This window comes from Hemiscyllium ocellatum, chromosome 4 (assembly GCF_020745735.1).
Source record: "Hemiscyllium ocellatum isolate sHemOce1 chromosome 4, sHemOce1.pat.X.cur, whole genome shotgun sequence".
NCBI classification, from domain to species: domain Eukaryota; kingdom Metazoa; phylum Chordata; class Chondrichthyes; order Orectolobiformes; family Hemiscylliidae; genus Hemiscyllium; species Hemiscyllium ocellatum.
Window position 1 is genome coordinate 111,344,257 of NC_083404.1, and position 27,623 is coordinate 111,371,879.

Below are 27,623 nucleotides of genomic sequence, written 5' to 3' on the forward strand. Positions count from 1 at the left end.
GAAAACAGGCAGGAGCAATATGATTGGCACAAATTGCACTGGTAAAAGCCTTAATAAATTTGAAGGTTGAGGGATCCTACACAGGACCATTGTGGCTCCTTAGAAGCAACCAGTTGCCTCAGAGTTTAGTGCCACTAGGATAGGATGGCTGCTCACTCCTTCACATCACAGTCGCCACTGCAGCAGTTAGCACAGTTCAGAGGCAGTGTTCTAAGACATTTTTAGTCTGTGGTGGCACTGCTGCTTGTTCATTTGGAGGAAATAGCATTGAGGATGAAAGATTGCAGCCTGAGGAGGCCTTCACCTGCCATCTCTTCTTACGGAAGCTGTTCAGCATCCGCTGGAGTTGCTACTGTTCCTGGGCTTATAGCACATATTTTCCTTCTTCGTTTCTTAGTTGCCATGCAGTTCATGCAAGAAAACTGCTGCAGCTGGATCCATTGGTCATGCTTCCATTGATCCTGTGGGGAATATCAGAAATGGAACAGATTTTTCTGTCAGTAGTCAGCATTCGCATCACTCACAAATAAACCATTAATCCCACACAATGGGATATGGAAGACTCTGATAAGGAGGGACCATTGAACGCCTGAATATGGAACTTTGCCATAGCACCTTTTGCTGATAAATGTAGAATAATTCAGGTCATGTAATGACCGCAGGAGATTGTCAATGCTATATGATTACTGATAAATAATAAAAGTATATAGCAGTTGCTGTACATCTGAAACAAGTACTGAATGCTAGAGAAAATCAATAAGCCCGGTTTGTGGAAAGAGAAACAAATTGAACATATCAAGACCAGTACGACTTTTCCTCAGAACTGATACCTTGTTCTCCCACCCACAAATTATTCAAAAAGGCATGATTGCCTATGAGACCATATTGTTGAACACTAACAGTTCAAGCTGAGAGGGAATCAGCTTCAAGATTGTTTGGGACCAGCATTTACACCCCTTTTGAACCTCCATGTTCTTCCAGGTAATCCCTCTCAAGTCCATCAGTACTACATCTCCATACATGCCTACGGACCACTTTGTCTTCCAACTCCATGTCTTCGCATTACCCCTTCAGCTCGATCAAAGCCAGAGTGGTTTGGATAATCTATGTGGGCATTGTTGGCTGGGCCAGCATTTATTATCCATGTCTAGTAATGGTGGTAACTCCCTTCTCAAACTGGTGTAGGAAAACTCTCAATGCCATTAGGGAAGGAGTTATATGATTTTGACCCACTGCCAGTGAAAGAATGGCAATATATTTCCAGGTCAGGATGGTGACTGACTTGAAAAAGAATTTACCTTCTGTTCTTGTCCTTCTAGATGGAACTGGTTGGAGTTTGTAAAGTGGTGTTTAAGAAGCCTTGGTGTATTTCTGTAGTATGCACATTGTTGCAACTGAGTATCGGTGATGGAGGGAATGACACATGTGGTACTGTTCAAGTGAACTTCACCCAGGGTAGTGTCAAGCTTCTTGAGTGTTGGAGCTGCACTCATTTGGGCAAATGGAAAGCAGGCCATCATGTTCCTGACTTGTGTCATGAGCGCAAGTATTAGGAAGTTTAGAGGTGAGTTGTAGCCTTTGAACTTCTCTCATAGGCACAGTATTTATACGGCTAGTCCATTTCGGTTTCTAGTCAATGGGAGTGATGTTCATGTTGATAGTGGAGGAATCAGCAATGGTAATACTATTGAATAAATGGGTGATGGTCAGATTCTGTCTTGTTGGAGATGGTCATTGCCTTGCTGTTTTGCAGGGCAGCTGTTACTTGCCACTTGTCAGCCCAAACCTGGATGTTGTCCAAATCTTGCTGCATTTGGACATGGACTGTTCCAGTATCCGAAGAGTTGTAAATGGTGTTGAACACTGGGCTGTTGTCAGTGACCATACCACTTCTGACCTTATGGTGAAGATGGATTGGCCTAGGACACTACTCTGAGAAACTTGCGGGCTCTTGTGGTGTAGTGGTAGTGTCCGTCTGTTTGAAACAGCAGGCCTGGATTCGAGTACAACTTCCTCCAGAGCTGTGTTGTAATGTCTCTGAACAGGTTGATTAGAAAATACCTACCCTGAGGAACTCCAGCAGAGTTTTCCCCCCTTCTCTTTATCACAGAATCACTGAATTACTACGGCACATAAAGAGGCCATTAGGCCCGTAATTGTGCAGGTTCTGTTACCTAATACCAATCTCTCGCCTTTTCTCCACTTCCCTCAAAACAATTTCTGTCCAAGGAATCAGCCAATACTACATTTCCGGGTAGTGCATTCCATATGCTGAATATTAGCTGTGTGAAAACGTTTTTTCCTCCTATCACCCTGGCTTCATTTGTGCATTACTTTGGATCTATGTCCTTGTGTTCTTTTTTACTTTTATGAGTGGAATAACTTGTCCCTATTTACTCTGTTCAGCCCATGAACGATATTAAAAATCTCTGTCAGATCTCATCTCTGCCTTCTGCGTGCTGTGTCCAATCCACAGAATTGACTTACTCAAGCAATGGCCTCAATAACTTGCTTTGTTTTCATTGAATTGATCCACAGGACTGACTGACTACAACAGACATCCCCAAGTGCTGTTATGACAGCACCGCTGACTGACCTGTATACAGCTGCCAGACCTACACACCATGACACCCTGGACTGGTTGAACTGGACCTGCATGGCTGGTTCTGGCCCACTCCGCAAACTGTAGTGATTTGGACTCCTCTGACCCTGACCGCCCCAAATAGGTTACTGACCACATCCCCTTGAGGCTGATCATCAATGATACCTTTGACTTCCTGTGGCTGAATCCCCCTATTGACTGAGGACTTCACCTCTTTGATTTTGAGCTATTGCTGACAACCATGTTAAGCTGCCTTTGTATCTATGCTAAAATGACAGAAGTATTGTGTGCCTTTAAGCTATGGCTAAGAGGGCAAAACACAGAAACACAAGGCAAGAAAAGAACACTGTGAGCATCCCAGTTAGTGCAAAGCAAGTGCTAAGAGAGTGCATACAGATCCCTTAGAAGCACCATGGTGTAATCCATGAGTTGAATGTCCACAAATGTCACCATCCAGTTTCTATCCATGGGGTCAGAGAATGTGATATTGCATGTAAGTTGGTTTTCAAAATGAAGTGAGATTAACTATGCATACAACTAGGCCATTTACTTGTCACTAGCAAGAATCTAGTTTGGCCATTCAACACTTGGTTGGAAAATAAGGGTTTTGAGTCTTGATTTCAAGAAACACCTCACTGCTGATCCCACATAATTTTCCCATCTTCTTAGCCAACACCCAAATCATTCAGTACCTGAGTCTGTCCTTTGTGTCCACCTCACAGTCTAAATTCCCCCAGCTTTACATCTTTAAAACAGTTTACTCTTGGCCTTTCGGTCTCCATATTCGCATAGATTGTAAAATGTTGATCCATGCAGCAGCCTGCCAACTGGAAATGACCCATTTATTACTACTTGCTGTTTTTCTCTATTTTAACCAATCCCTGCTATAATATTACCTGTGGCTGGTCAGTTCATTTGCCTGGATGCTTGATTTGCGATGGTGAGTGACACCAGCAGTGTGGGTTCAGTTCCTGTACCAGCTGATATTACCCTGAAGAACTCTCCCTGACAGCCTTCCCCCTCACCAGAGGTGTGGTGAATCTCAGATTAAACCACCACCAGTCCATCTCTCTGTGGTGAGGGAGCAGCTGAATGGTTTGCAAAGATTATTGTGACTTTACCTTTTCTTATTATGTTGCTGCACCCCCCGCCTCGCCCAGCCTTATGAATCATTATCTTGCTATGTTTTTCAGTTAGTTGCTGACTAAGATCATTTGAACACATTAAAACATCCATTTGTTTGCCTTTATCCATCTATCCTGCCTGTTACAAAATTTTTTTAAAAGTTAATAATATTTGTCAAAACGCATTTTCCTCTCATAAAACCATGTTTACTTTGTCCAATCATATGGTAGTTTTTTAACTGCATATTATCAATTCTTGAATAAAGGATTCTAGCATTTTACCAAAGACTGATGTTAGGATCACTGACCATATTGTTCCATTTTCTGTCTTCCTCCTTTGTTGAATAAAAGGTTACATTTGTGAAAATTTCTGGATTGGTCAGTAACATAGTCACAATGAATGCATCCACTATCTCTGCAGCCACACCTTTTGAAATGTGTGCAGTCAGATCCAGGAGAGTTATTGGCTTTTTGTCACTAATCCAGTATTACTTGGCTCATACAGTTCCTTACCATCTCTTGGTTTCCTAGTATTTTATTTTCAGGCTTCTACTGTGAAGATAGGCACAATGTTTATTTAGGAGCTGTCCATTGTAATTTCTCCTGCCTCAGCCTCTGCATTTACTTTCACCAGTCTATTGATTATATGTGTGTGGATACGTTATTGCAATATTTATATGGGATGAATTTTTTAGGGAGCCTTTGCAGACATTTATAATTGGTGAACTAAATTAATTACAAGTCCATGATTCCTGCCCCATCGCCAGCAGCGGCAATTTTCACTCATGTGGAAGAAAACCTTAATCTTGCAATCCTGACATGGCTGGCATCATTGCGTATTCAAGCAATTTTCACGGTGGCGGCTGACTTACTAAGGGTATGTGGTGCACAACCTCTAAGAGTGATTTTGTACCATAGTTGGAATGAGGGAATGCTTGAAAGAAACTTTGAGGTCCTACTGCCTTGCATGCCCCTCAACACACTCAAGTGCTTTCCATGTCAGCCATTCCCTCCACTCCCACTCCCTTCCGCACCATCACGCACGTGCACACTTTCTCTCACATACACGCACATTATCTCTAGTCCCTGGGATGCCCCCTTGCCAATTCATAGCATTTCCACGCCCATTTCTAAACATTTGCACTCTGTTCTGAAAGAAATACCGATTGATCAAACAATATTTCCCCGTGCATAGGTATGTTCAGCACCCTGATGAAGGTCTATGTTGTCAGTCAAGCCTCATTGTGTATTCTTGGCTGAGATCTTGAGCTTACGTTGTAACCAGCCAGCCTCAGCATTTAGCAGCACCTTTGGTTTGCAGTGGCGCTGAACCTGATTCCAGCATCATTGAACACTCAGCCTACCCCTTCAAATGATAATTGCACCTTTTTGAGATACTTCAACAGGCAATCAAGGTGGGAAATCTGTTGACTCCCAATTCCGACTTGTACAGTGAAAATACAATTCCTTTTGCCTGCCAGTTTGCTTTCATTCCATTTGTATCATTCATCTTTCTTTGTTGATCCCTCAACCTTTCCTCAAAATTGCTGCTGCTCTTGGCAATAAAAAGCCTCTTTTAACCTTGAATTGTTTCTCTCTCCAAACCTGCTGAGCATTTCTAATATTTCATTTTTTTGATTTCGCATTTCCATCATGAGCAATATTTTACCTATTTCAAGGATATATGGCCTAATGCTGCTCTGTTTGTGTGTTAAATAAACCAATAAAAAGTAAATCTACAGCAAGACCACCATACTTCCATTTAATTTTTAAAGCCAAGGCAGCTAGAGTTACTGCTTTGCCCTGTTTGCTTGTTCACAAAGTGTTTGCAGCAACAAGGAGGCCAGTCAACCCTTCATGTTTGTGTTGTCATGTTTCGCAGAGCCTGGATGTTTACATTGACAGTTTTTAGCATTCTTGCCTCTTTGAATGTTAACCCGAGCATCAATATCATGGCGTAAACATATCAGTGCCTGAAAAATGGATTTAAACCTAATGTGCATGGGGCATCCTGCACTATGCCGTCCGAATATCATAAATTATTACTTTTTGTGCTGGTAGTCAGACATTTTAGCATTTTGCAAAATGTTGAGCACAGCATTCCAAGAGAGTTGAATTAACATCAACACAGACCTAGTCATTAACCTAGTGTGCTTCAACAAATATGTCATTTAAACTAATTTAATCCCCTCAGTTGTTCAGGCTGACTAACTCCTTCCAACAGATTCCTCAGACTCCAATGTTTAAATAAACTATTTCAAATGAAATAAAATTAGCAAATCATTTTGGTGTAATTTCAATTTTTGTTAAGGAGTCTGACTATTTGGAGAAAAAAACAGGAAGAACTGCTTCTTTGAGTGAAGATTTGGAGATGCTGGTGTTGGACTGGGGTGTACAAAGTTAAAAATCACACAACACCAGGTTATAGTCCAACAGGTTTAATTGGAAGCACACTAGCGTTCGGAGCGACACTCCTTCACCTGATTAAGTCCAATTAAACCTGTTGGACTATAACCTGGTGTTGTATGATTTTTATCTTTGAGTGAAGATCCTGATGGAAGAATTATTGCTTTATTTAAAATAACAGCTTAGTGCTGAGGGGTTACTGCATTTTTGCAGTTGCTATCTTTCAAGTGAAATGGTAATACGCTGCCTGTCTATTTTGGTGGTTCAGTGAACGTACTGTTCCAATGCCATTGTCATAAAAAGCTGTTTTGGGGGAAGCAAAGTGTCACTGCACTAATAATGCAGAATCCTAGGTTTGTCAGCTGGGAACATGGGTTCAAATCCCACCATGGCAGATGATTAAATTTGTACCAACTGGACAGGCCACATTAGTCATAACAGTATGGTAAATGAACTCCTGGAGTGTGTACAAGATGGCTTTTTTAGACCAGTACATTGAGGAACCAACTCGGAACAAGCTACCCTTTATTTGCTTTCTTGGAATGAGAAAGGGTTAATTAATAACCTAGTTGTAATAGGTCGTTTAAGAAAAAGTGACCATAACCTGATGCAGTTCTTCATTAGCATTGGGAATGGACCAATTCACTTTCAAACTAGACTCCTAAATCTAAACAAATGAAACTGCAAAGGTTTGAGAGTTGAATTGGCGATGATAGACTGGGCAATTTCATTAAAAGGCATGGTTATTATTTAAGAAATGAAAAAATGCTTTGCAACAGTTATACATTCCTTTTAGCTTAAAGAGCAGTAAGAAAAGATACTCATGCTTAACAAAAGAAATTCAGGATAATATTTGGCTGGTTAGCCTAACCCAGGTTGGAGAAAAAAATACTGGAATCTATCATTAAGAGTGTGATCACACAATACTTAGAAAATCCCCATGGAATCACACAAAATCACACAAATTTATGAAAGAAAAATTGTTTTTGATAAACCTATCAGAGGCTTTTGAGAATACAACTTGAAGAATAGAGGACAAAGAACCAGTGGATATAGTGTATTTGATAAAGCCTGACATGAGGTTATTATACAAAATGTAAGTACATGAGAATGGTGGTAATATGTGGCATGGATTTAGTTGCTTAGCAGACAAGAATCAGTAGAAATAAATGGGTTGTTTTCGGAGTGGAAGGCAAAGTCAAGTAAGGTTTCACAGAACTGAATATACAGGTTCCAGCTATTTAGAATGTATTTCAGCTATTTAGAATGTATTTCAGCAATTTAGGTGAGGAAATTAAGTCTAATATTACCATGCTTCCTGCAGTGGAAAACTAGGTGGGAGTGAGAGTGGTGAGGAGGACATAAAGAGGCTTCAGGGCGATTTTGTTAAGTGAGTTGGAAATACTTCACAGTATCATGTGGATAAATGTGAAGTTATCCACTAATGTAGGAAAAAAAAGGAATAGTGAAGTATTGTTCACCTGATTATAGATTGGGAAAGGTTGATGTTCCAAAGGACCTGGGGGTCATTGTACACCAGTCACTGAAGGCAAGAATGCAGATGCAGAAGAAAGGTTACACCTGAAACGTTGATTTCTCTACGACCTGATGCTGCCTGGCTTGCTGTGTTCTTTCAGCCTCCTCTTATCAACCATGCAGATGCAGCAAGACAGGTGGAGTGTTAGTTTAACTACAGGATCAAGGAAGCCTTACAGCATCTGTACTGGTAAAATGTTCTATCACGGAACGCTGTCGAGGCAAAGTCACTGAATATATTTAAGAAAGAAATAGTTTAATGGAAGATAACAATGTTAAGTGTATGAGGAGAGAGCAGACCTATGGCATTGAGGTTGAGGGTAGTTCATAATTAGATTAGATTCCCTACTGTGTGGAAACAGGCCCTTCGGCCCAACAAGTCCACACCGACCCTCCGAAGAGTAACCCACCCAGACCCATTTCCCTCTGACTAATCCACCTAACCACTCTGGGCAATTTAGCATGGCCAATCCACCTGACCTGCACATCTTTGGATTATGTTGAATGACGCAGCAGACTTGATTGGGTGAATGGTCTACTCTTTTCTATTTTGATGTCGAAGCCAACATTCCTCCCGCAGCCAAAATAAAGAAAAATTTGTTTGCCTCGTTGATGTGTAAAAAATGACTGACATTAGTTCAGTGCCCCAGCCAACATGTCTCCTTCAACTAAAACTAATACAATTGATTCATTTGTTACTTGCACGAGTTTGCTATATGAAACATGACTGGCTGTGTTTCCTACCTCATAACAATGAGTGATCTTTGGTAATTTTCTAAATGCTTTAGGATATCCTAAAATATTCAAGTTTATTCTTTAATTTTTGACTAAATTTAGGAGAATTGTCAGCTTATATAATGAGATGCTGCACCATAATGTGATACGAAGCAGCCCACATATCAATGCTTAATTTGGACTTAAAGCTTCTATTATAGTGACCAGATTTTAATGTCACTCTTGGTAGGTGACTGCATTACTATCTAAATAGATTATTCTGTTCCCTAATGAAGCTTAACATGAACTGTAAGTGCTTGATTATGAAGAACTAAGGTCGCTGGTCCATGTCGAAATATACAAATTAGGAGCAGGAATAGGCCAATGGGCTTTCAAGTCTGCTCTGCCATTCACTAAGTTCATCAGGAGATGGAGAAGTCGACATTTCGGGTGTAACCTATGCTGCCCGGCTTGTTGTGTTCTTCCAGCTTCCTGCCTGTCTACTTTGGATTCCAGCATCTGCAGTTTTTTTTGTCTCTATTCAATAAATTCATGGCTGATTTGTTTTCTCTCAAATTTCACATTCCCATCAACTCCAATCATCCTTTATTTCTGTTAGGCAAGAGAATCAATCCACCTGCACTTCAAATTATTCCTTAATCCCATCTCCATTGCACTCTTAAGGCAGACAGTTCCAAAGTTGCACAGCCCTTTGAGAGAATAAAACACATTTCCCCTCATTTTAGTTCTAAAAGAGGTACCCTTTTAAAGTTGAAAATGCAGCAAATGTAAATACAGTACGTTCCATCACCCCAATCCACCCCACCCCACCAAATTGCACTCTATGCAATTTTGGTCAGCTTATTTAAGGAAGAATGCAGATATATTGGAGGTGGTTCAGAGGAGGTTTACGAGAGTAACACCTGAAATAAGTAGGTTGTCTTATTGTAGGACGGGCTGGACTTCAATTTTTTTTAAGACAGAAGTAGATAGATTCTTAATCAATAGATCGATAGTTAATCAATAGATAGGTATTCAAAGGTTATCAAGGGTAATGGGGATGTGGAATTTGAACCACAAACACATCAGCCATGATCTGAATGAATTGTGGAACAGGTTGAAGAGGCTGAATGGTCTACTTCTGCTATTCAGTTTGCTTATATTCCATGATGCCTTGCAACTGTCGGTCTGCTCTAACTCATGTTTGGACAATCCAAGGGTTAAATGCAGATAATTATACTGAACTTGGTGATCGCTTTGCATTTGGTTGATGTATGGGTATTTTATTAAGGGCAGAGAACTGTTAAATAGACTCCTGATTTTTACATAAATTAGTGAAAAAGTCATGAATCAATGCCAGAGCCAGTTACATCCCAAATAAAGTTTGTTTGTATCCATCTCCTGTGGAAGTGTCAAGGCAGTCTGAATATATTTTGGAGACCAAAGGCTTTGGAAAATATCGATACAGCTTAACAAAAGCAATTTCCAGTATATAAAGGGATAAAAATTGAATGTTAAATCCAGTATTCAGCGTGGTGGGTCAGTGAAACGTGTCTGAATTCTGAATATTTGAGCTCATGGCACAACTGGTACTTCAGTCTAATTTTGTTAAATGCCATTCCTACAGTTAATGTTTTGTTGGCTTGAAATTCTGCTGTGGGTGCTCGCTGATGTACATTGAATGAGCTTGTATGAAATTCTTTCCATTTTTTTTTGTCCAAATATTAACCTGTTTGAAACAAACAGGTTATTGAACAAAAGGAAAGATGTGATTGTACTGGAGGGGTCTCAGAGAAAATTCACCAGGCATTGCTGTGAAGATAGGCTGGATAACCTTGGGTTGTTTACTTTAGAGCAGAGAAGGCTTAAAGGGGACCTGCTTAGCGTGTATAAGATTGAGGGGCATGGACAGGGTGGATAGAAGGCCTCAGCTCATCATTGTGACGGCGAACCTCACAACCTTTAAAACGTACTTGGATGAGTACTTTAGAAATGTCATAACACTCAAAACTACAGGCAGGAAAGTAGATTTAGATAAGTTATTTGTCAGTGCAGACTTGATAAGCCAAAGGTCTCTTCTGTACTGTGTGATTCAATAGTTCTATTCTATGGTTAACACCTCCACTAAAATAGTGTAGCAAGGAATTTCACATCACAATGTGTTCAAGATTCACTGCTATCCTGTAGCATTGTGTTGAGGCTGCTGCCTCAGTTTTATTTCCATTTTCTTACAGTCACACCCTCAACAATATATTTTATCCACCTCAGTGTACTGTTGCTGATACACATTTTCAACAATGTGAGGTCAATCTTGAGCATGTCAAGAGCTCCTTATTTAAAATCTGCATCAATCTGTAATTCCTGCTCGGATTCAGGAGCTCCATGTAGCCCAGGATAGACTATTATGAACATTCAAACCTCATTTATTCACTGAATAAAGACTGAAAGAACTGCAAATTCTGTAAATCAGCAGCAAAAGCAGAAGTTGCTGGAATAGCTCAGCAGGTCTGGCAGCATCTGAGAGTTCTGAGGAAGTGTCACTGAACTCAACGTTAACTCTGATTTCTCTGCACAGATATTGCCAGACCTGCTGAGCTTTTCCAGCAACTTCTGTTTTTGTTTATTCATTTATATCAGTTGAGGGAAGGTATGGCTGCAAAAGCTGAATATCAAGTCAGCAGATGCTGCTGATCTTTGTCACGTTCACGTGATATGTGGGATGACTTAGACAGAATATGGAGCTCTGTATTAATCGTTCTGAAATGTGAACTCGGCCTTCAACCATATGACCTAATCATCTCTCACGCTGTCTCAGTGTATGGACACTTTGAAAAACATTCTGGGTTCCAGCCAACAAATGGTGTATCTATGGGAATATAATTGCTTTCTTAACACTTGTTTGATGTGGACTAGAGAAACGTTACAACATACAATGTCAAATACCTTGCATTAATACACAAGTGCACCTCGGTACTTGAAATTTGAATGTACGTATCAAAAGCCAAATAATGCAATAGTTGCTTTATGAACTATTCAGAATAGCCTAACTGTTATAATTGCTGGAAATAGCCAGCTGGTCTAGCAGCATCTGTTGAGAAAGTTAGTGTTAACATTTCAGGTTAATGACCTCATTGCAACTCCTGAATTTTCATTCAATTAAAGCTATCTTGAATGGAAGGATTAATAGCCTCAGACCCATTAATGTGCCATATTGCCTAGTCAGTCAACAAGAGCTCCCTGGGCTGATCTGCTTGTTCGAATCTTGGCTAGGGTCTGTAGCAACCTTTCAGGGTTTCAATGATTTTTTTTAAAATTAATGACTGGTAGCCAGAGGCTATTTGTGCCTCCACTGGCTCATGCTTTCACCCTAGTTCTCTTGTACCTTCTATGGACCTCTGTGTTCATTGTAATAAGCTTCCCCATTGTTCCCATTATTTCCAGATCCACTTTACCCGTTTTCTACTCTCCTGGGCTCTGCCGTCTCCACTGACCTGTTAAGGATGTACAAATTGTGGAGTGGGAACACACCTATCTTACTGACATCTATAACATAGTATCTGTTTTCTTAAAACGTTGTTAAAACAAGTTTTACGTGCACCACTTTCATATTGAAAATATTGCCATTTAAATGGGGATCTGTGATTGTTAATCTTTTGAAAAGAGAAAACATAACTTGTGACTAATGCCCAACCCCCAGGTGAATAACTGTAATGCGCACTTCTGTTTTGTTTTCAGTTTAATTTATCATTTGTAGCAGGCAACTAAGTTGTTCGCTGAATCTTCCTTATATGTTGATTTTTGTTTGATTCAGAGACAAATTATCAATAGTGACCCTCAGGTTAAACCACTGTCTAATGAGAATGCAGTCTTAGAACATAGAACATAGAAGGATACAGCGCAGTACAGGCCCTTCGGCCCTCGATGTTGCGCCGACCGAATCCTACCTAACCTATACTAGCCCAATAACTTCCAAATGCCTATCCAATGCCCGCTTAAATGACCATAAAGAAAGAGAGTTCACCACTGATACGGGCAGGGCATTCCATGAACTCACAACCCGCTGTGTGAAGAATCTACCCCTAACATCTGTCCTATACCTACCACCCCTTAATTTAAAGCTATGTCCCCTAGTAACACCTGACTCCATTAGCGGTAAAAGGTTCTTAATATCTACCCTATCTAAACCCCTAATCATCTTATACACTTCTATCAGATCTCCCCTAAACCTTCTCTTCTCCAATGAGAACAGCCCCAAGTGCCTCAGCCTTTCCTCATAAGATTTTCCTACCATTCCAGGCAACATCCTGGTAAACCTCCTCTGCACTCGTTCTAAAGCTTCCACATCCTTCCTATAGTATGGCGACCAAAACTGCACACAATACTCCAGATGAGGCCTCACCAGAGTCTTATACAACTGCAACATGACCTCAGGACTCCGGAACTCGATTCCTCTGCCAATAAAGCCCAATACACCATATGCCTTCCTCACAGCACTATTTACCTGGGTGGCAACTTTCAGAGATCTGTGTACATGGACACCAAGATCCCTCTGCTCATCCACACTACCAAGTAGCCTACCATTAGCCCAGTAATCCATCATCTTGTTATTCCTACCAAAGTGAACGACTTCGCACTTAGCTACATTGAATTCCATTTGCCACATTTCCGCCCAGCTCTGCAACTTACCTATATCCCGCTGTAACCTACCACTTCCTTCCTCACTATCCACAACTCCACCGACTTTTGTGTCATCCGCAAACTTGCTTACCCAGCTTTCAAGTCCTTCCTCTAGATCATTTATAAAGATAACAAAAAGCAATGGTCCCAAAACAGATCCTTGTGGTACACCGCTAGTAACTGCGCTCCAAGATGAACATAATCCATCAACTACTACCCTCTGTCTCCTTCCAGCCAGCCAATTCCTAATCCAAACCTCTAATGTATCCTCAATGCCATACCTCCGTAGTTTTAGCATTAGCCTACCATGGGGAACCTTATCGAACGCCTTACTAAAATCCATATACACAACATCTACTGCTTTACCCTCGTCCACTTCCTTAGTCACCTTCTCAAAGAACTCAATAAGGTTTGTGAGGCACGACCTGCCCTTCACAAAACCATGCTGGCTATCCCTGATCACGTTATTCCTACCCAGATGTTCATAAATCTTATCCCTTACCATTCTCTCTAAGACTTTGCCCACCACTGAAGTCAGACTCACTGGCCTATAGTTACTAGGGCTATCCCTACTCCCTTTCTTGAACAATGGGACCACATTCGCTATCCTCCAGTCCTCTGGTACTATTCCCGTTGACAATGACGACATAAAAATCCAGGCCAATGGCTCTGCTATCTCCTCCCTAGCTTCCCATAGGATCCTGGGGTAAATGCCATCAGGCCCAGGAGACTTATCTATATTCATCCTTTCCAATATTCCCAAAACCTCTTCCCTGCATATTTCCAGGGCATCCATTCTAATTATTTGTGATTCCATATTCACATCAGCAACAGTGTCCTGTTCCTGAGTGAATACTGATGAAAAGTACTGATTTAATGTCTCTCCAATCTCCTCCGCCTCCACACACAACTTCCCACTACTATCCTTGACTGGACCGATACCTACCCTAGTCATCCTTTTATTCTTGACATACCTATAGAAAGCCTTTGGGTTTTCCCTAATCCTACCAGCTAAAGACTTTTCATGTCCCCTTCTCGCTTCTCTTAGCTCCCTCTTTAGCTCCTTCCTGGCTACCTTATAACTCTCAATCGCCCCTACTGAACCTTCACGCCTCATCTTTACATATGCCGCCTTCTTCCCTTTCACAAGGGACTCCAATTCCTTACTAAACCACGGCTGCCTCACAAGGCCCTTTACACCATGCCTGACTGGTACATACCTATCGAGGACACGCAGTAGCTGCTCCTTGAACAATCCCCACATCTCATTAGTGTTCTTCTCTTGAAGCCTGAAACAACATCTTCTGGAACAATGTCAACTTTACTTTTATTTACTTATCGGCACTTATCTGTCTTTGAGTCACTCAGTTCTTTTTGCTTTAGGTTTGTGTGCAACTTCTTACTCTGAAGTATATCTGCATTTATCTCTGCCTATGTACCAAACTAACTTGGGATATAGAACTATCCACATTGGGTGACCACCTTTGGGTTCTGTGCTAAGATCTTGGGCATCTGGGAGAAACTGGAAGCCAGGGTGGGGAGGTGACCTTTGAACAGATGAGAGTAGCACCATGCAATCTTTTGCTTCCGGGTTAGTTTAAAGGTAGCAAGGCATCATTAATGAGAAGTAGCTTTATGGAATGGTAATCATAGCCAAGTTAAACCTGCAAACTCTTAAGAAATTCATTTCTGAAGCTGGAGAGCTGTAGTGTAAGGCAAAACCCACAGTATGATTTGCAGTAAGACGGTAGCCCCACACAGTGTGATTTGCCTCAGCACTCATCAGCATTGCCACAAGGAACAGCTCTTCCTGCATAATAAATTTAAAGGTATTTAAACTATTTCACCATTTGAGTTTCATTATTGTGGACTGAACTATGCTAAGCTCTTATGGGAAATCATCTTGCATCTGAGTATCTTGAATATAACAAAAACCAGATCATTAGACTGATTAGAATACACTTCTGTGCAAGAACACACTTGATCCGCCTATGCTCTCATTAGTGGAAGAAAGTCACAAAGTGCCTGTCTGATCTTCTCCATTTTCGAATATTCATGATGGGTAGGGATTTGGTCACAGACCAGGTATGTTCCTACTCAGCAAACCATAGAGATGAGTATGCATAAAGTTTCTATATACTTTATGCACCGCTCTGTGCATTCTGGACCCTACTCTGTATAATTTAGGGGGAAGCCCCGTACTGCACATGGAGGCATAGCAAGACTCCAGCTGCTTAATGTCTTTTGCTTTTATAAGGAAGAAAGCAAATTTTAAAAAATGCTCGACGATCTACATTGGCCTTCTCACCCATATGGGCCCATTTTTCCTTGTAGTCCATCCTGTACTTTGGCTTCCAATATCCAATTGAAAATTCACTCTTTAGCTTTAAATCATGTAAAAAAATAAATCAGGAAAGATGCATCATCAGGTGTGGCTCAGCCTATAACTCACTTCCATGACCTCTGGACTCTTCCTGTCTGTTTCGCTAAGTGTTGGAAGCACCAATATGAAGTTATGGCGTGATTTCAATATTGAATGAAGTTAGGGTTTGAGACCAAGAGTGTAATGTTCTACATGTAATTCAGGCTTTACTTAAGTATATGCATTATTATTTGTTGAATATATTGTCTGTATTCTAATTCACTTCGCACAGTTCCTTACATATTTGAAACTATATTAGCATATATTTTAATATAATAACTCACATGCAGAATTTGTTTTTGTTAATTTTATATTTCAATCCCATTAATGGTACATTGACCTCTGGCTTCTGTTCCCAATGTGCAGAACAATTTCTTCTCCTTCACCCTTTGTAGGTGGTTTTTACTGTTTCCAAAAACTAAAAGCCCTGTAAGTAAACAAATAAGATTTGTATAGTTTGATATCTTTATTATACATTTTGATAGTTATATGGACAATGTGTCCATATAGTGGAAGAAACCATGTCCACAATCAGATGAAGCTTGCCCCTGACTGTTGACAATAATTGAATTGAGCTTGATGTTCATAACTGTGTTCCTAATGAACATGTACTCAGATGAAGAAGATTTTTTTTAAACTGCTGTCAATTTTGCACTTACCTCGCCATTTCATTGAAAGACCGCAGGATGGTTTGCGTGGGAAATAAACACACTGTTGCACTGGTATAATAGAAAGATCTACTTTAAAATTGCAGCTGAGACTCATTGTAGAGGTACTGTAATGGAAACCATGCTGTTCTTAACCTGGCAGAACCAAGTGCTGATACTAAGAACCCAAAAACATAAATCATTGCAATCCCAATACTGGCTTGGCTGAGGAGTACCTTGGAGAGATATGTAAACATAATGAAATGTTAGTGTCGAATTCCAAATTCTTAATGGCTGAGAGATGGGGTCCTAGTACGATCTGAAGCCAAAAGATCATTAAAAATGTGCGAAAGGCAGCAGTTTTTAAAGGGAACCTTAATTACAGTAGCAGTTTGTTTGCAATGCAGGACACAAACAGCCTAATAAAGTGACTGCTGTTTTTATGCCACTGCTATTAAAGCTGAGTAATTGATTGTGCATTGTGCACATTAGGAAATTGTGATGATGCAGAGTGAGTTTTTCATTGAGAATAAATCAGTTTGTTCATAATGTTGGAAACAAGGCTCACATTTCTGATTTTATTCTATTGGAGATATTTCCTTCTTTATGAAGACAACCTGATATTAGAATAAAAGTATTAAAAACACTAGTGGAAAACAAAATCTTATTTCCAACCACCTGATTTTTCTTTTTCAGTGTTATAAATGCCTAGCAGGAAGTGGAATCAAATGCTAGTGAAGTACAAAAGATTTTCTTGTCTCAGTTTGTAGTTTGCGCTGCTGCTACTCTGGAGTCCAGAAGAGGTGCTAAGAAAAGTACTTTTCATAAATTGATCTCGTCCTCTTTGTCTAGTCCTCACAACTGCACTGTAATTTTGCTGTCAAGCTGCAGATGGTGCTGGACTCCCCCATCTTGAAAAAAGGTTATGTTATGTTGCTGATGATGTCACTGGGCCACAACTGTTAAAAATTTTGTAGGTCCCTACCTAACTTTAGCAAGAGCCTCATCAAAGCTATGAGCTGCTGTCACAAGAGTTGTGATAGCCAGGAACACAATGGTTTGCAACTAGAGTTTGCAAATTTTGACCCTTCCCAGGTGCAGTTTCCATCCCTGTCCCCCCTCCCCAGATGAACAAAATTAAAACGTAAGCCATCGTGTTTACAGTAGCTGGTCTTATGGTTCAAGGAAAGTTTATTCCATCATTGTTGTCACGTCTAACAGATCTTACATATATCATATTTATTACGTTATTTTACTTAGCTATGTTATAATATGTGCATGAGTTATTTTTTATTTGTTCACAGCTAGGCTACTTTCTTTGTCAATCCCTAAATGCCCTTCAGATTATAAGATTGTCTTTTGGCCTTCTGTAGGGGAAATTCAGTGTGTTGGGCCTTCGCAAGGGGGAATGAGTGGAAGTGGGCAGTCTGGGTATTGCACAGTATGCAGATGGGGCCCAGTGCTAACAGTGTCCACTGTGAGCTGCATTCCCTGTCAACACTTGCCATTCTTTAGATGTGAAGTGCAACTGCAAAATGGCTAGAACAAAGGCTAAGATGGACAGACTGTTAGTATCGATTTGATGGGCAAAAGCAAAGAATTTATGTTTACTGGATGTAAGGGCATTGAAGGAATAAATATGTGCAATTGGGTCATCGCTCATTTTCTATGCATGTAAAGTGACCACGCTTACAAGTCAAACGCTAGTCAAAGGCAATTTGCACCAAAATTCAAGTGCCTACTACTTGAGCATGGGCACCTCTATGATCATGATGTTATCAGCACTGACCATACAATATAGCAACAGAAGTAAGTCATTCAGTCTATTGAGACTGTTCTGCTATTTAATTAAATCATGGTTGATCTGATAACTCTTAACTTCACTTTCATGCCTTTTCCCCCTTATGGATTAAAAATCTGTATGTCTCAGCCTTGAATATACTTTATAAACTAACCTCGACAACTCCATGCAGTAAAGAATCCCACATATTAAATGCCCTCTGAGGCAAAATTCCTCCTCATCTCTGTCTTAAAATGTGTGACTCTTTATTCTGAAATTATAAGCCATTTTGACCCCTGGACTGATCCCTGTGTCACACCACTTGTTACAGGTTGCCATTCTAAAGATGCCCCCCTTACCTCAAGTTTGACTTCTCTTTGTTAGCCAATCTTCTATCCATGCTAATATACTACCTCCAGCATCTCTCATTTTATTAAGTAGCCTAATTTGTGGTACTTTATCAAACACCTTCTGAAAATTTCAAATATGTTACATCCACTTGTCCTTTATATGTTCTGCTTGTTACCTCAAAGAATCCTAGTAAATTTATCAGGCGTGATTTCACTTTCAAGAAGCCATGCCAATCTACTTCATTATATTATGCATTTCTAAATGATGTGCTCTTGCATCCTTTGTAATAACGTCTAACAGTTTCTCAGTAACAAATGTTAAGCTATCTGGTCTACAGCTGCCTTTTTATTGCCTCCTTTGCTTTTGAAATAAAGGTATTACATTGGCAGATTTCCAATGCTGTGGGACTTTTCCAGACTCTAATGACTCCTGGAAAACTACTACCAGTGCCTTCACTATCTCTGATATTTTAACACCCAAGGATGCATTCCGTCAGGTCCAGAGAACTTATTAATCTTTAAGCCAATTAGTTTTCCCCTCATTTTCTTCTAGTGGTAGTTATTGTTTTCATTTCTTCTCCTGGTTTTGCTCTTAATTATTTAGTAATTTGGGGGTGCTATTAGTATCTTCTACTATGGAAACTAATGAAAAGTATTTATTCCACTCCTCTGCCACTCTACCTTTCCTGGTTCCCTTAATTATTTCCCCACCCTCATTCTGTAAGGGCAAATATTCATGTTCACTTTGACTTCTGTTTTCCTTTTTATATATTTAAAGAAGCTCTTGTTGTCTGTCTTGGTATTACTTGCAAGTCTGCCCTCAAAGTTTATTTTTTCCTTCTGTTATTATTTTGGTTGTCCTTTAAATATTTTTTAAAATTATCCCAATCTCCAGGCTTGCCATTAATCTTTGTCACGTTGTTTTTTTCTTTTAATATGATGTTCTCCTTAAGTTCCCTAGATAGCTATGGTTGACTTAATCCCTTCCGCTTTGGAATGTAGTCTTACAGTGAGCCATGAATAATGTTCTTAAATGTCTACTACTGTTCCTTAACTGCCTTTGCTGCTCAACACCTTATTCACTCCATTCCAGCCAGTCTGCCCTCATTCCTTTGTAATTACCCTTTTTTTTTTAAGTTTAGCACAATTGTTCCCAACCCCACTTACTCACTCTCAAAGTGAATGCAAAATTCTACCAAGTTGTGGTCACCGTTTCCTATGGGATCTTTCACTTTGACATCATCTATTAAGCCTTCCTTATTTCATATCACTAACCTGAACTCTGGATCCACAACATACTGTTTCAGGAAACTATCCCAAATATACCCTGAACTCTTCCTCGCAGCTTCTTCTGCCAGTCTGACTATTCCAACCTACATCAAAATTGAAGTCACCCATGATTAATGTACTTGCTTTGTTATGTGCTCTGATTATCACTAGATCCTGTCCCACTGGATAACTAGTAGGGAACCAATAGACTGTTTTCTCAATGTCATCTCAATCTCTTTATTTCTTAACTCCACCCCTATGGATTCAGCATCTTCTGATTCAAGATCATTTCTTGATATCAAAAATACACTAATTGTGCTTGCCCACCAACCTTTCCTTCCTACCTGGTCTAGAGATAGACAAGCAGGAGGCTGGAAGAACATAGCCAGCAGGCAGCGTCAGGAGATAAAGAAGTCGACGTTTTGGGTATACAGGTAAACCTCCTTCAGGAAAGGAGGTGGGGTGGGGGGAGCTGTGGATTAAGGGAGGGAAGGGGTTTGGGTGGGAAGAGAAGCAGAATGGTGAGGTAGTGATAGGTGAACATAGGTGGTGGGTACTACCTGGTTGGTAGGAAGGGACGAATCTAATTGGTAGCTAGAAGCAAGGGTCAGTAGGTGAATGGAAGAGAGGAAACAGGGCTAGAAAGGGACTCGGGGGATGGGTGAGAAGATTGTTTGAAATTGGAGAATTTTGAATCCTCCGAGCTGTAGGCTGCCCAAGCAAAAGATAAGGTGGCGTTCTTCCAATTTACGGTCTGGTTCACTGTGGCAATGGAGGAGGCTGAGGATAGAAATGTCGGAGAGGGAGTGGGAAGGAGCACTGGATCCAATAAACTGGATTGGAGGAGAGGCAGGTAAACCTCAGTTTCAAGAAGTCAGATTCTCCTGAATATTTAGTTTCCAGCTTTGATCTCCATGTAATCATGTCCCTGTAATAGCTCCAAGACCATACCCATAACCTGTATTTTTGCGGTTAGTTCATTAATTTGCTTTTGTATATTGTGTGCATTAAAGTAAAGAGCAAATCATTGTGCCTTTTTACTATCTTTACCCTATCTGCTGCAGTTTTTCAACATTTGTATACTCTGCTCTCTGAGTATTGTTATCAAAATAGCTGACCCTTAATGCTGCCAAATCCTCTTGCTTTGTAATTCTGGCTTCGTCCTGGTCCTCCAACCACCTAGTTATTTTGTTCACCCGCGTACTGGTCCCATTACAGTTAAAGTGAAGCCCATCCCAACAGGATAGCTCCCTTCTACCCCAATAGTGATACTAGAGACCCACGATCTGAAACTCATTTCACCATAACCAATCCTCGAGACACATTTAGCTCCTTGACTTGAGGTACTTTATGCCAGTTTACTTGGCTCAAGTATTAATCCCAAGATTATTACCTCTGATGTTGTGCTTTATAATTTCGTTCCTAACTGTTCAAATTTGCTCAGTAAAACCTCCTTTCTACTTCTAGCAGTATTGTTGATGCCAATGTGAATGACAACTACTGGATCCCTACCCTCCCTCTCCAAGTTCTTCTGCAGCCCAAAGGAGATATCCTTAAGTCTGGCACCCCGGTAGGCTCCATCCTTTAGAACCCCAGCTCACAGCTGCAGACAGCAGTATTTATCCTTCTGATTCTATTGTCCCTGCCATTCCTACTTTCTTGTTTCCTTCTCCAACTCCCTGTGCCAAGATGCCATCATTAATTTGCTCAACCTCCCTGCAGTCCTTGCTCTCATCTGCACAGCTTACAACATCCTGCTGGAACTTCTTTCACTCTCGATTCTTGCCTAAGAAGAAGAAGGCAGATGCAGGATCACCAGGGCCAATGACAGGCCCAGGAAGAGCAGTTGGTCGGTGTTGAGGACAAGGAGCGTTCAGTTCAAAGGAGAGTTCTATGTGGGTGTGTAGGAGGCCGAGAGTTTTCTGGCTCAGTGCTAATGCAGGCTCTGTATGCTCTGGGGCAGAGACAGAACGATCAGGATATTGGTTTAAGGTGAAGGGGGAAGATTTTAAAAGGACCTAAGGGGTAACTTTTTCACACAGAGAGTGGCATGTGTATGGAATGAGCTGCTCGAGGAGAGAGACAAATGAAAATCCTGTCGGAGAGAAGAGCAGTACTTCTTCAGGGTAGGCATTCCTGGAAGAGAGATAGCAGTGGGTTAAACACTGGATAAAAGCAAGTTAGTGCAGATGCTGGAATCTGAAACCAAAAGAGAAAATGCTGGAAAATCTCAGCAGGTCTGGCAGCATCTGTAAGGAGAGCTTTGTCAAAGCTTTTATTCCTATATAAAACTGATTTCTTGTAGTAGCTCCTCACTCTTCTGCCTCCTCCACACGGGGAAATTACTGATCCATATTAACCTGCACCTACACCTGCACAGCTTTTCTCTCTCAAACTTGTATCTAGTTAAATAAATAACCTTTCACCCAGTTGCCATTTAATTCTCCAGTATCTTTTCCATAATCTCCTTGTTGGCCCACAGCCAGTTTATTGTATGTTCCATAATTCCCCACTGCCGTACTAGCCATTACTAGAGTAGCACCCTTAGCCTCTGAGGCCACATTTGGACTTTACTTCCAGTCCCCGTGAGGTCAGTTTAGCTGCCTTTTTTACTCTCTTCACAAAATAAACTACTGAAACCCACAGTACTGTCAGTGGCTGAATTTAGTCCCTACATCTGTGTAAGAGATTTCTAATATTACTTAGTAGAAGCACTGAGGATCACAAACACAGAATTACAGCACTTCACTACTATGCTGAGCTAGCTGATAGCACACAGAGACCATGTTTGGAAATTCTAATCTTGTGTCAAATTAACTGTGAATAATGATGTAGATGATATTGGTAATAATGGTAGTTGCTATTGGTGCTGATTCTCTTCCAACTACAGTAGAGTATGTTGATTTTTTTTAATGCAGATTTTATTTCAGTTTCTCAATTTTCTCCTTCTCTGGAAACTAATGCTCGAGTACAGTTCAACAGGTAGCAGCTGCATTCTCAACCAAATGTCAAACTGGATTTGACTTTTGCTTGTGGTTCAGAAGCTTGTGGGTTCAAGTCCTATTCTGAAATCTTCTCCATATCAAGCCTACATTATAGGTGCTCGTGTTGAACTAGGGTGGACAAAGTTAAAAATTACACAACACCAGGTTATGCTTCAACAGGTTTATTTGAAAGTATAAGCTTTCGGAGTGCTCCTTCATGTACTTTCAAATAAGCCTGTTGGACGATAACCTGGTGTTGTGTGTTAATAATATAGGCTGACATCACGTTGCAGTATCAAAGAATTGCTGGCCCATTCCACCTGCTGTTTTTAAGTTGAGAATTGTAACCGAGGACCCAGCTGCTGCTCTGTGGTGGATGTAAAAGAACCTGTGGCACCATTTGTAGTGGATATGAGTGTTCCTCTACTGCCCTGGCCAATGTTTATTCCTCAACTGACATAATTAAAACAGATCTTTTTCAGTAACTATTTGTGAAAGCTTGTTGTATAAATTGTTAAATGACACCAATGGTGAGTACACTCCAAAAGTGCTCAATTGTAAGTAAAGTACTTTGAGATGCTCTGCTATCATGATAGAGACCATATAAATGTGATGACCTTCGTTAGTGAGTACCAGATAAATCTTAATGTGTTGAGATCTCAAAGTAAGCAAGATCACTGACCACAGTCTTGGAACTATATCACTATTTTTTCTTTGCCACTCAAATTCCTAACAGCTCTGCAGATGTAACTGCAACACATGGACTGTAATGATTGAAGAAGTTGACTACTTAACCCCCAGCCCCACATCTCACCATGCCCCCAGCCTCTGATACGCAATTGGGATGCACAATAAATGCTGGCCTTTCTGGCAATGCCCAACTTCCAAAAAAGTATGTTTCAAAAACTAATTATTAAATTTGAGGTTTGGTTGACAATAGGGGGGAGAGCTTATTACTGTAAGTTCCCACTGGCAATTATCCAACTGAAATAAATTTGGTTTTACATTCATACAGATCCAGATTTTTTTTGACTGTATGAAAGAAAGTTAAGGAGATAATCAAATTTTGTGAGGCTTGAGGGAAACCTAGTTTCCACTGCTGACTAAGTAACCATATTGCATATATTCAAGATTATTAGGAATGGAATACTCTAACAAGGTGATGCTTTATAGAGTTTATTTGAAATTGATAAATTAGATTTTTTTTAAAGAAAAAGAATAAATTGATACTGGAAATGTACAAAAAAGTGGAATTGAATTACCTGGAGCTTGCTGATAGTCTGCTACCAACACAGGAGTGTTTGAATCAAGTGGCTTCACTCTCTGCTGTAGATTCTGTGATGCTGTTGCTGTAAATAACTTTTCTTTTGTCTTATAGGGAAACCAATTCAGATCAAACCCAGATTTTGACTGACTTCTGCTGATGTTCCATTGCAAAACCATAGTAACATTAACCAAGTAGCAGAAAGAGGACTTGCTTGGAATAGTTTATTCACCTTGAACTGTTTGAACAGCAAGCAGAAGAGACATTTCCGGCTATTGTTTTGCACAATCATTTTCTGTCGTGCGTTCTTGTCCCTCTGCTGTAAGAACCCAGATTACGGCCTTATAAGAAAATCTATCGGGACATTGCAATTACAAATTAGCAGTGTTTGCTATTCATCTACATCTACCATTCGAGGGAAATAAGTCATTTACGCAATGATTCTAGTAAGAATCAACTGCTTAGTTTCTGAGTGTCAAGGATGTCTTTCAGGTTTGATTTTTTTCTCTCAAAACAGTGGAGCAACATTTAAAAATTGTGGGTTTTATATTGTTGTAGATTCTGAATTTGTTCAAACAAAAGCTCAGCTGCCTCCAGTTTTATTAAATATTGCAAGGTTTTGATTCTTGTTATTTTGTCTGATGTGTCTGGTGTGCATTATTGGAAACATTAACATGCTCGATGGGTAATGTAATGGGAACTTTACTCCATACTCCAAGAGCACCTAACTTGGGAATTCTTGATGCTTACAGCTCATAGAAAAGTGATAACTGTTCCATTGCCTGTGGTAGAGTCCTTATTCCTAAATAGACACAAAACTTGACAAAAAAGGTGAACCCAACCCAAGCCATTTCTAATGCCTTTGAGATTAATTTGCATGCATGAAATAGCTTCCTGATGCTATTTCAATACATTATTGAATCTACTTTTGGAATTTTTAATTACAGTAATGCTGATAATTGATGAAGGATGCATTTAGTTTTACATGTAATGATGTCCACAAAGCTTATGAACAATTTGATCATTTAATATAGTAAGAATCTGTTGTCAGTCTATATTTTAAGCTTCAAATGTGCAAGATTAACTGCTGCCATCTTATCCAAGATTTTAGAATGGACAACATTTCAAAATATTGATGCTCAATGCATGGAACAGGATTCTAGTTTGTATCCCACACAACTACAATGTACATAATGGAGCTTGTGACATGGCAGAGCAGAAAAGAATGGAAGATTCACAGAATTATGAAACTGGGCAATTCCTGGCATCTTCTGGCAGATGTGCAGGCCAATATTTGCCAAGTGGGTGCAGGCACCACTTACCAACTTTGCTGCTGTGTGCAAGACCAGGTCAACAAAGAAAAAAAAACAAGGGCAGCTTACGTAGAACAATACTTCAAGGATTAAAAAGGTTTTCATAGATGGCTGTCATTCCCATTGGCTTGGTTTGTGTGTTTAGGATATAAATTCTCATTTGTATCAATGAGATACAAATTTGAAACAATTTGCAGTTGACCTATTTTAGCTTGCACATTGCAAGAAATCAACACTGATGATTTTGATATTTAAACTTCAGTATCTCTGTGCTGAGTTGTTTATTGTGCCTAATTTGTAAAGAAATACACACACTTTACATTATAGAACCAAGAAGTAAACTGGATAAATTTTGTAAATATATATGTACTTGTAATGTCCAGGAAATTAATGGTGTTTGAACATTTTCGCATCCATTCCGAGCTCAGTTTAACATCAAAGTGGTGTGTAAGTTAAATTCAAGTCATAAACCAGAGTGGGCTTTGTGCAAAACATCTAGATCTTTGTGTACATTGGAACAATCTGTGATGTGTTCTGAGGCTCAGACTTTCCCATTTGGTAACGTAAGAAGTAGATACACATCAATTTTGGATTTATCTTTATTATTGCTGACTCTATCTACAAGTTAGCTGACAACACCACTGTTGTAGGCTGGATCTCAAACAAAGACAAGACAGAATACAGGAAAGAGATAGAATGCTTAGTGACATGGTGCAAAGATAATCACTCCCTCAATGTCAGCAAAACTAAAGAGCTGATCATCAACTTCAGGAAGCAAGAAGGACAGCACGGTCATATCTACATCAGTGGAGCTGGTCAAGAGCGTCAAGTTCCTGGAAATGACGAGCATGAGCCATCTGTTCTGGTCCACCCACGTTGATGTGACAGTCAAGCAGAACAACAATGCCTCCTCTTCTTCACGAGGCTAAAGAAATTCAGCATGTCCATTATGATCCTCACCAACCTCTACAGAGGCACCATAGAAAGCATTCTATCTGGGTGCATCACGACTTGATAAAGCAACTGCTATGTCCAGGACCGTAAGAACCTACAGAAAGTTGTGAACACAGCCCAGACCATCACGTAAGCCAGCCTGTCACTCGTTGATTCCATCTATACTTCCCGTTGTCACAAAAGGCAGCAAACACAGTCAAAGCCCCCTCCCACCCCAGTTATAATCTCTTCTAACCTCTTCTGTCAGGTAGAAGATACAAAAGTCTAAACACATGCACCAACAGGTTCACAAACAGCTTCTTCCTGGCTGTTATCAAACTTGTGATTGGAGCTCTCAAATTTCAAAGCTAGTGTTGATTTTGCTTCTTGTGCACCTTCTCTGCAGCTGTAATTTTGTATTCCTCACTCTGTTCAATCACGCAATGGCCTCTATGTTATGATCTGCATGTACTGAACGAAAAACAAAACTTTTCACTCTACCTAGGTACATGTGACAATAATAAATCAAATAAAGTATTGGTTGGTGCAGAGGAGCAAAGGTAGTGTAAGGATATTCCTCTTAAAATTTCATAAATTGGCATAGCATTATATACAATAGTCAAGGTGCTGTGTCCTTTTCAATATGTTCATAATATAGTCCTTTTTTTCATTGCTTGCATATTATTTCCTGGAGAATTCATTTCTGTTTAATACTTGTTAAATATGTTACATTTTTCTTTCTATTTATAAGCAAATGTTGGTGAAGATTGGTGAACTTTTTTTCCCCAAAATGTCGAACCTGTTTTTAACCTATTTTTGGAGCCTATTTTAATTTTGTAACTTTACAGAAGTGCGTATCTTACGCAGTCTCAATTTTTAATGAGTGTAGGCAGTCAACATTAACTACATTGTGTGCAATTTTAATGGATCAAAGGTCAGTGAAGCATTAATTATTAACAAATTGAAAGTTATAATGAAAGAAAGCACATGCATTTATCTAATGCATCCTCAGGCTGTTCTAATGCACAACACAATAAATGAATTTTTTTGAAGTTAAGTAAGCTAATCTTCTCAAAGCAAATTAGATTAATGATAAATTTATAAACTGATGGGACCAGTTAAAGGATAAATGTTGTCTTAACCAGGACTATTTTAAAAAACCCAGTGCCACCTTCAAAACCACTCTTCTTAGCAGCTCCTCTTTCTAAAATGAAACCACAAAGACAATATTCACACATCCTACTCAGGCTGATATAGAACTGAAATGACATTAAGGAATTATTTATATCCTGAATTGTAAACTGAAGACCTTGAGGTCCCCATTAGTCAGGGTTACCTTTAAATGTACTGGTGTATGCTGAGCAATCCCTGTCTGAGGTCACTCAGGTAGGCCTCAGGCAGGAGAGGGCATTACTCATGCTAGTCTGAAAGTGCCACACGCTTTCATCTCCCATAATAATTGCCCCTCTCTCATTCCAGGAGCAAAATAGCCCATTAATATTACAGAAAGAATCAAGGCTTATGACATTCAGTTCCTCACCACTTATGTGGAGAGAATCCAGACAGTGACCATCCCAAACAGCTGACTGCCTGTTTCCAAGC

General features: G+C 40.0%; 1 protein-coding gene across 1 annotated transcript in view; it reads left to right on the forward strand.

Moving 5' to 3' along the window:
- The window catches only part of zc3h3 (zinc finger CCCH-type containing 3), a 250,275-nt gene extending 225,912 nt beyond the window's left edge, over positions 1–24,363 (forward strand). Inside the window, exon 12 of the mRNA XM_060824460.1 lies at positions 23,890–24,363. Within this exon, the coding sequence (XP_060680443.1) occupies positions 23,890–23,921 (32 nt within the window). The 3' untranslated portion in view covers positions 23,922–24,363. The remainder of the gene's footprint in view (positions 1–23,889) is intronic.
- Positions 24,364–27,623: the final 3,260 nt, after the last annotated feature.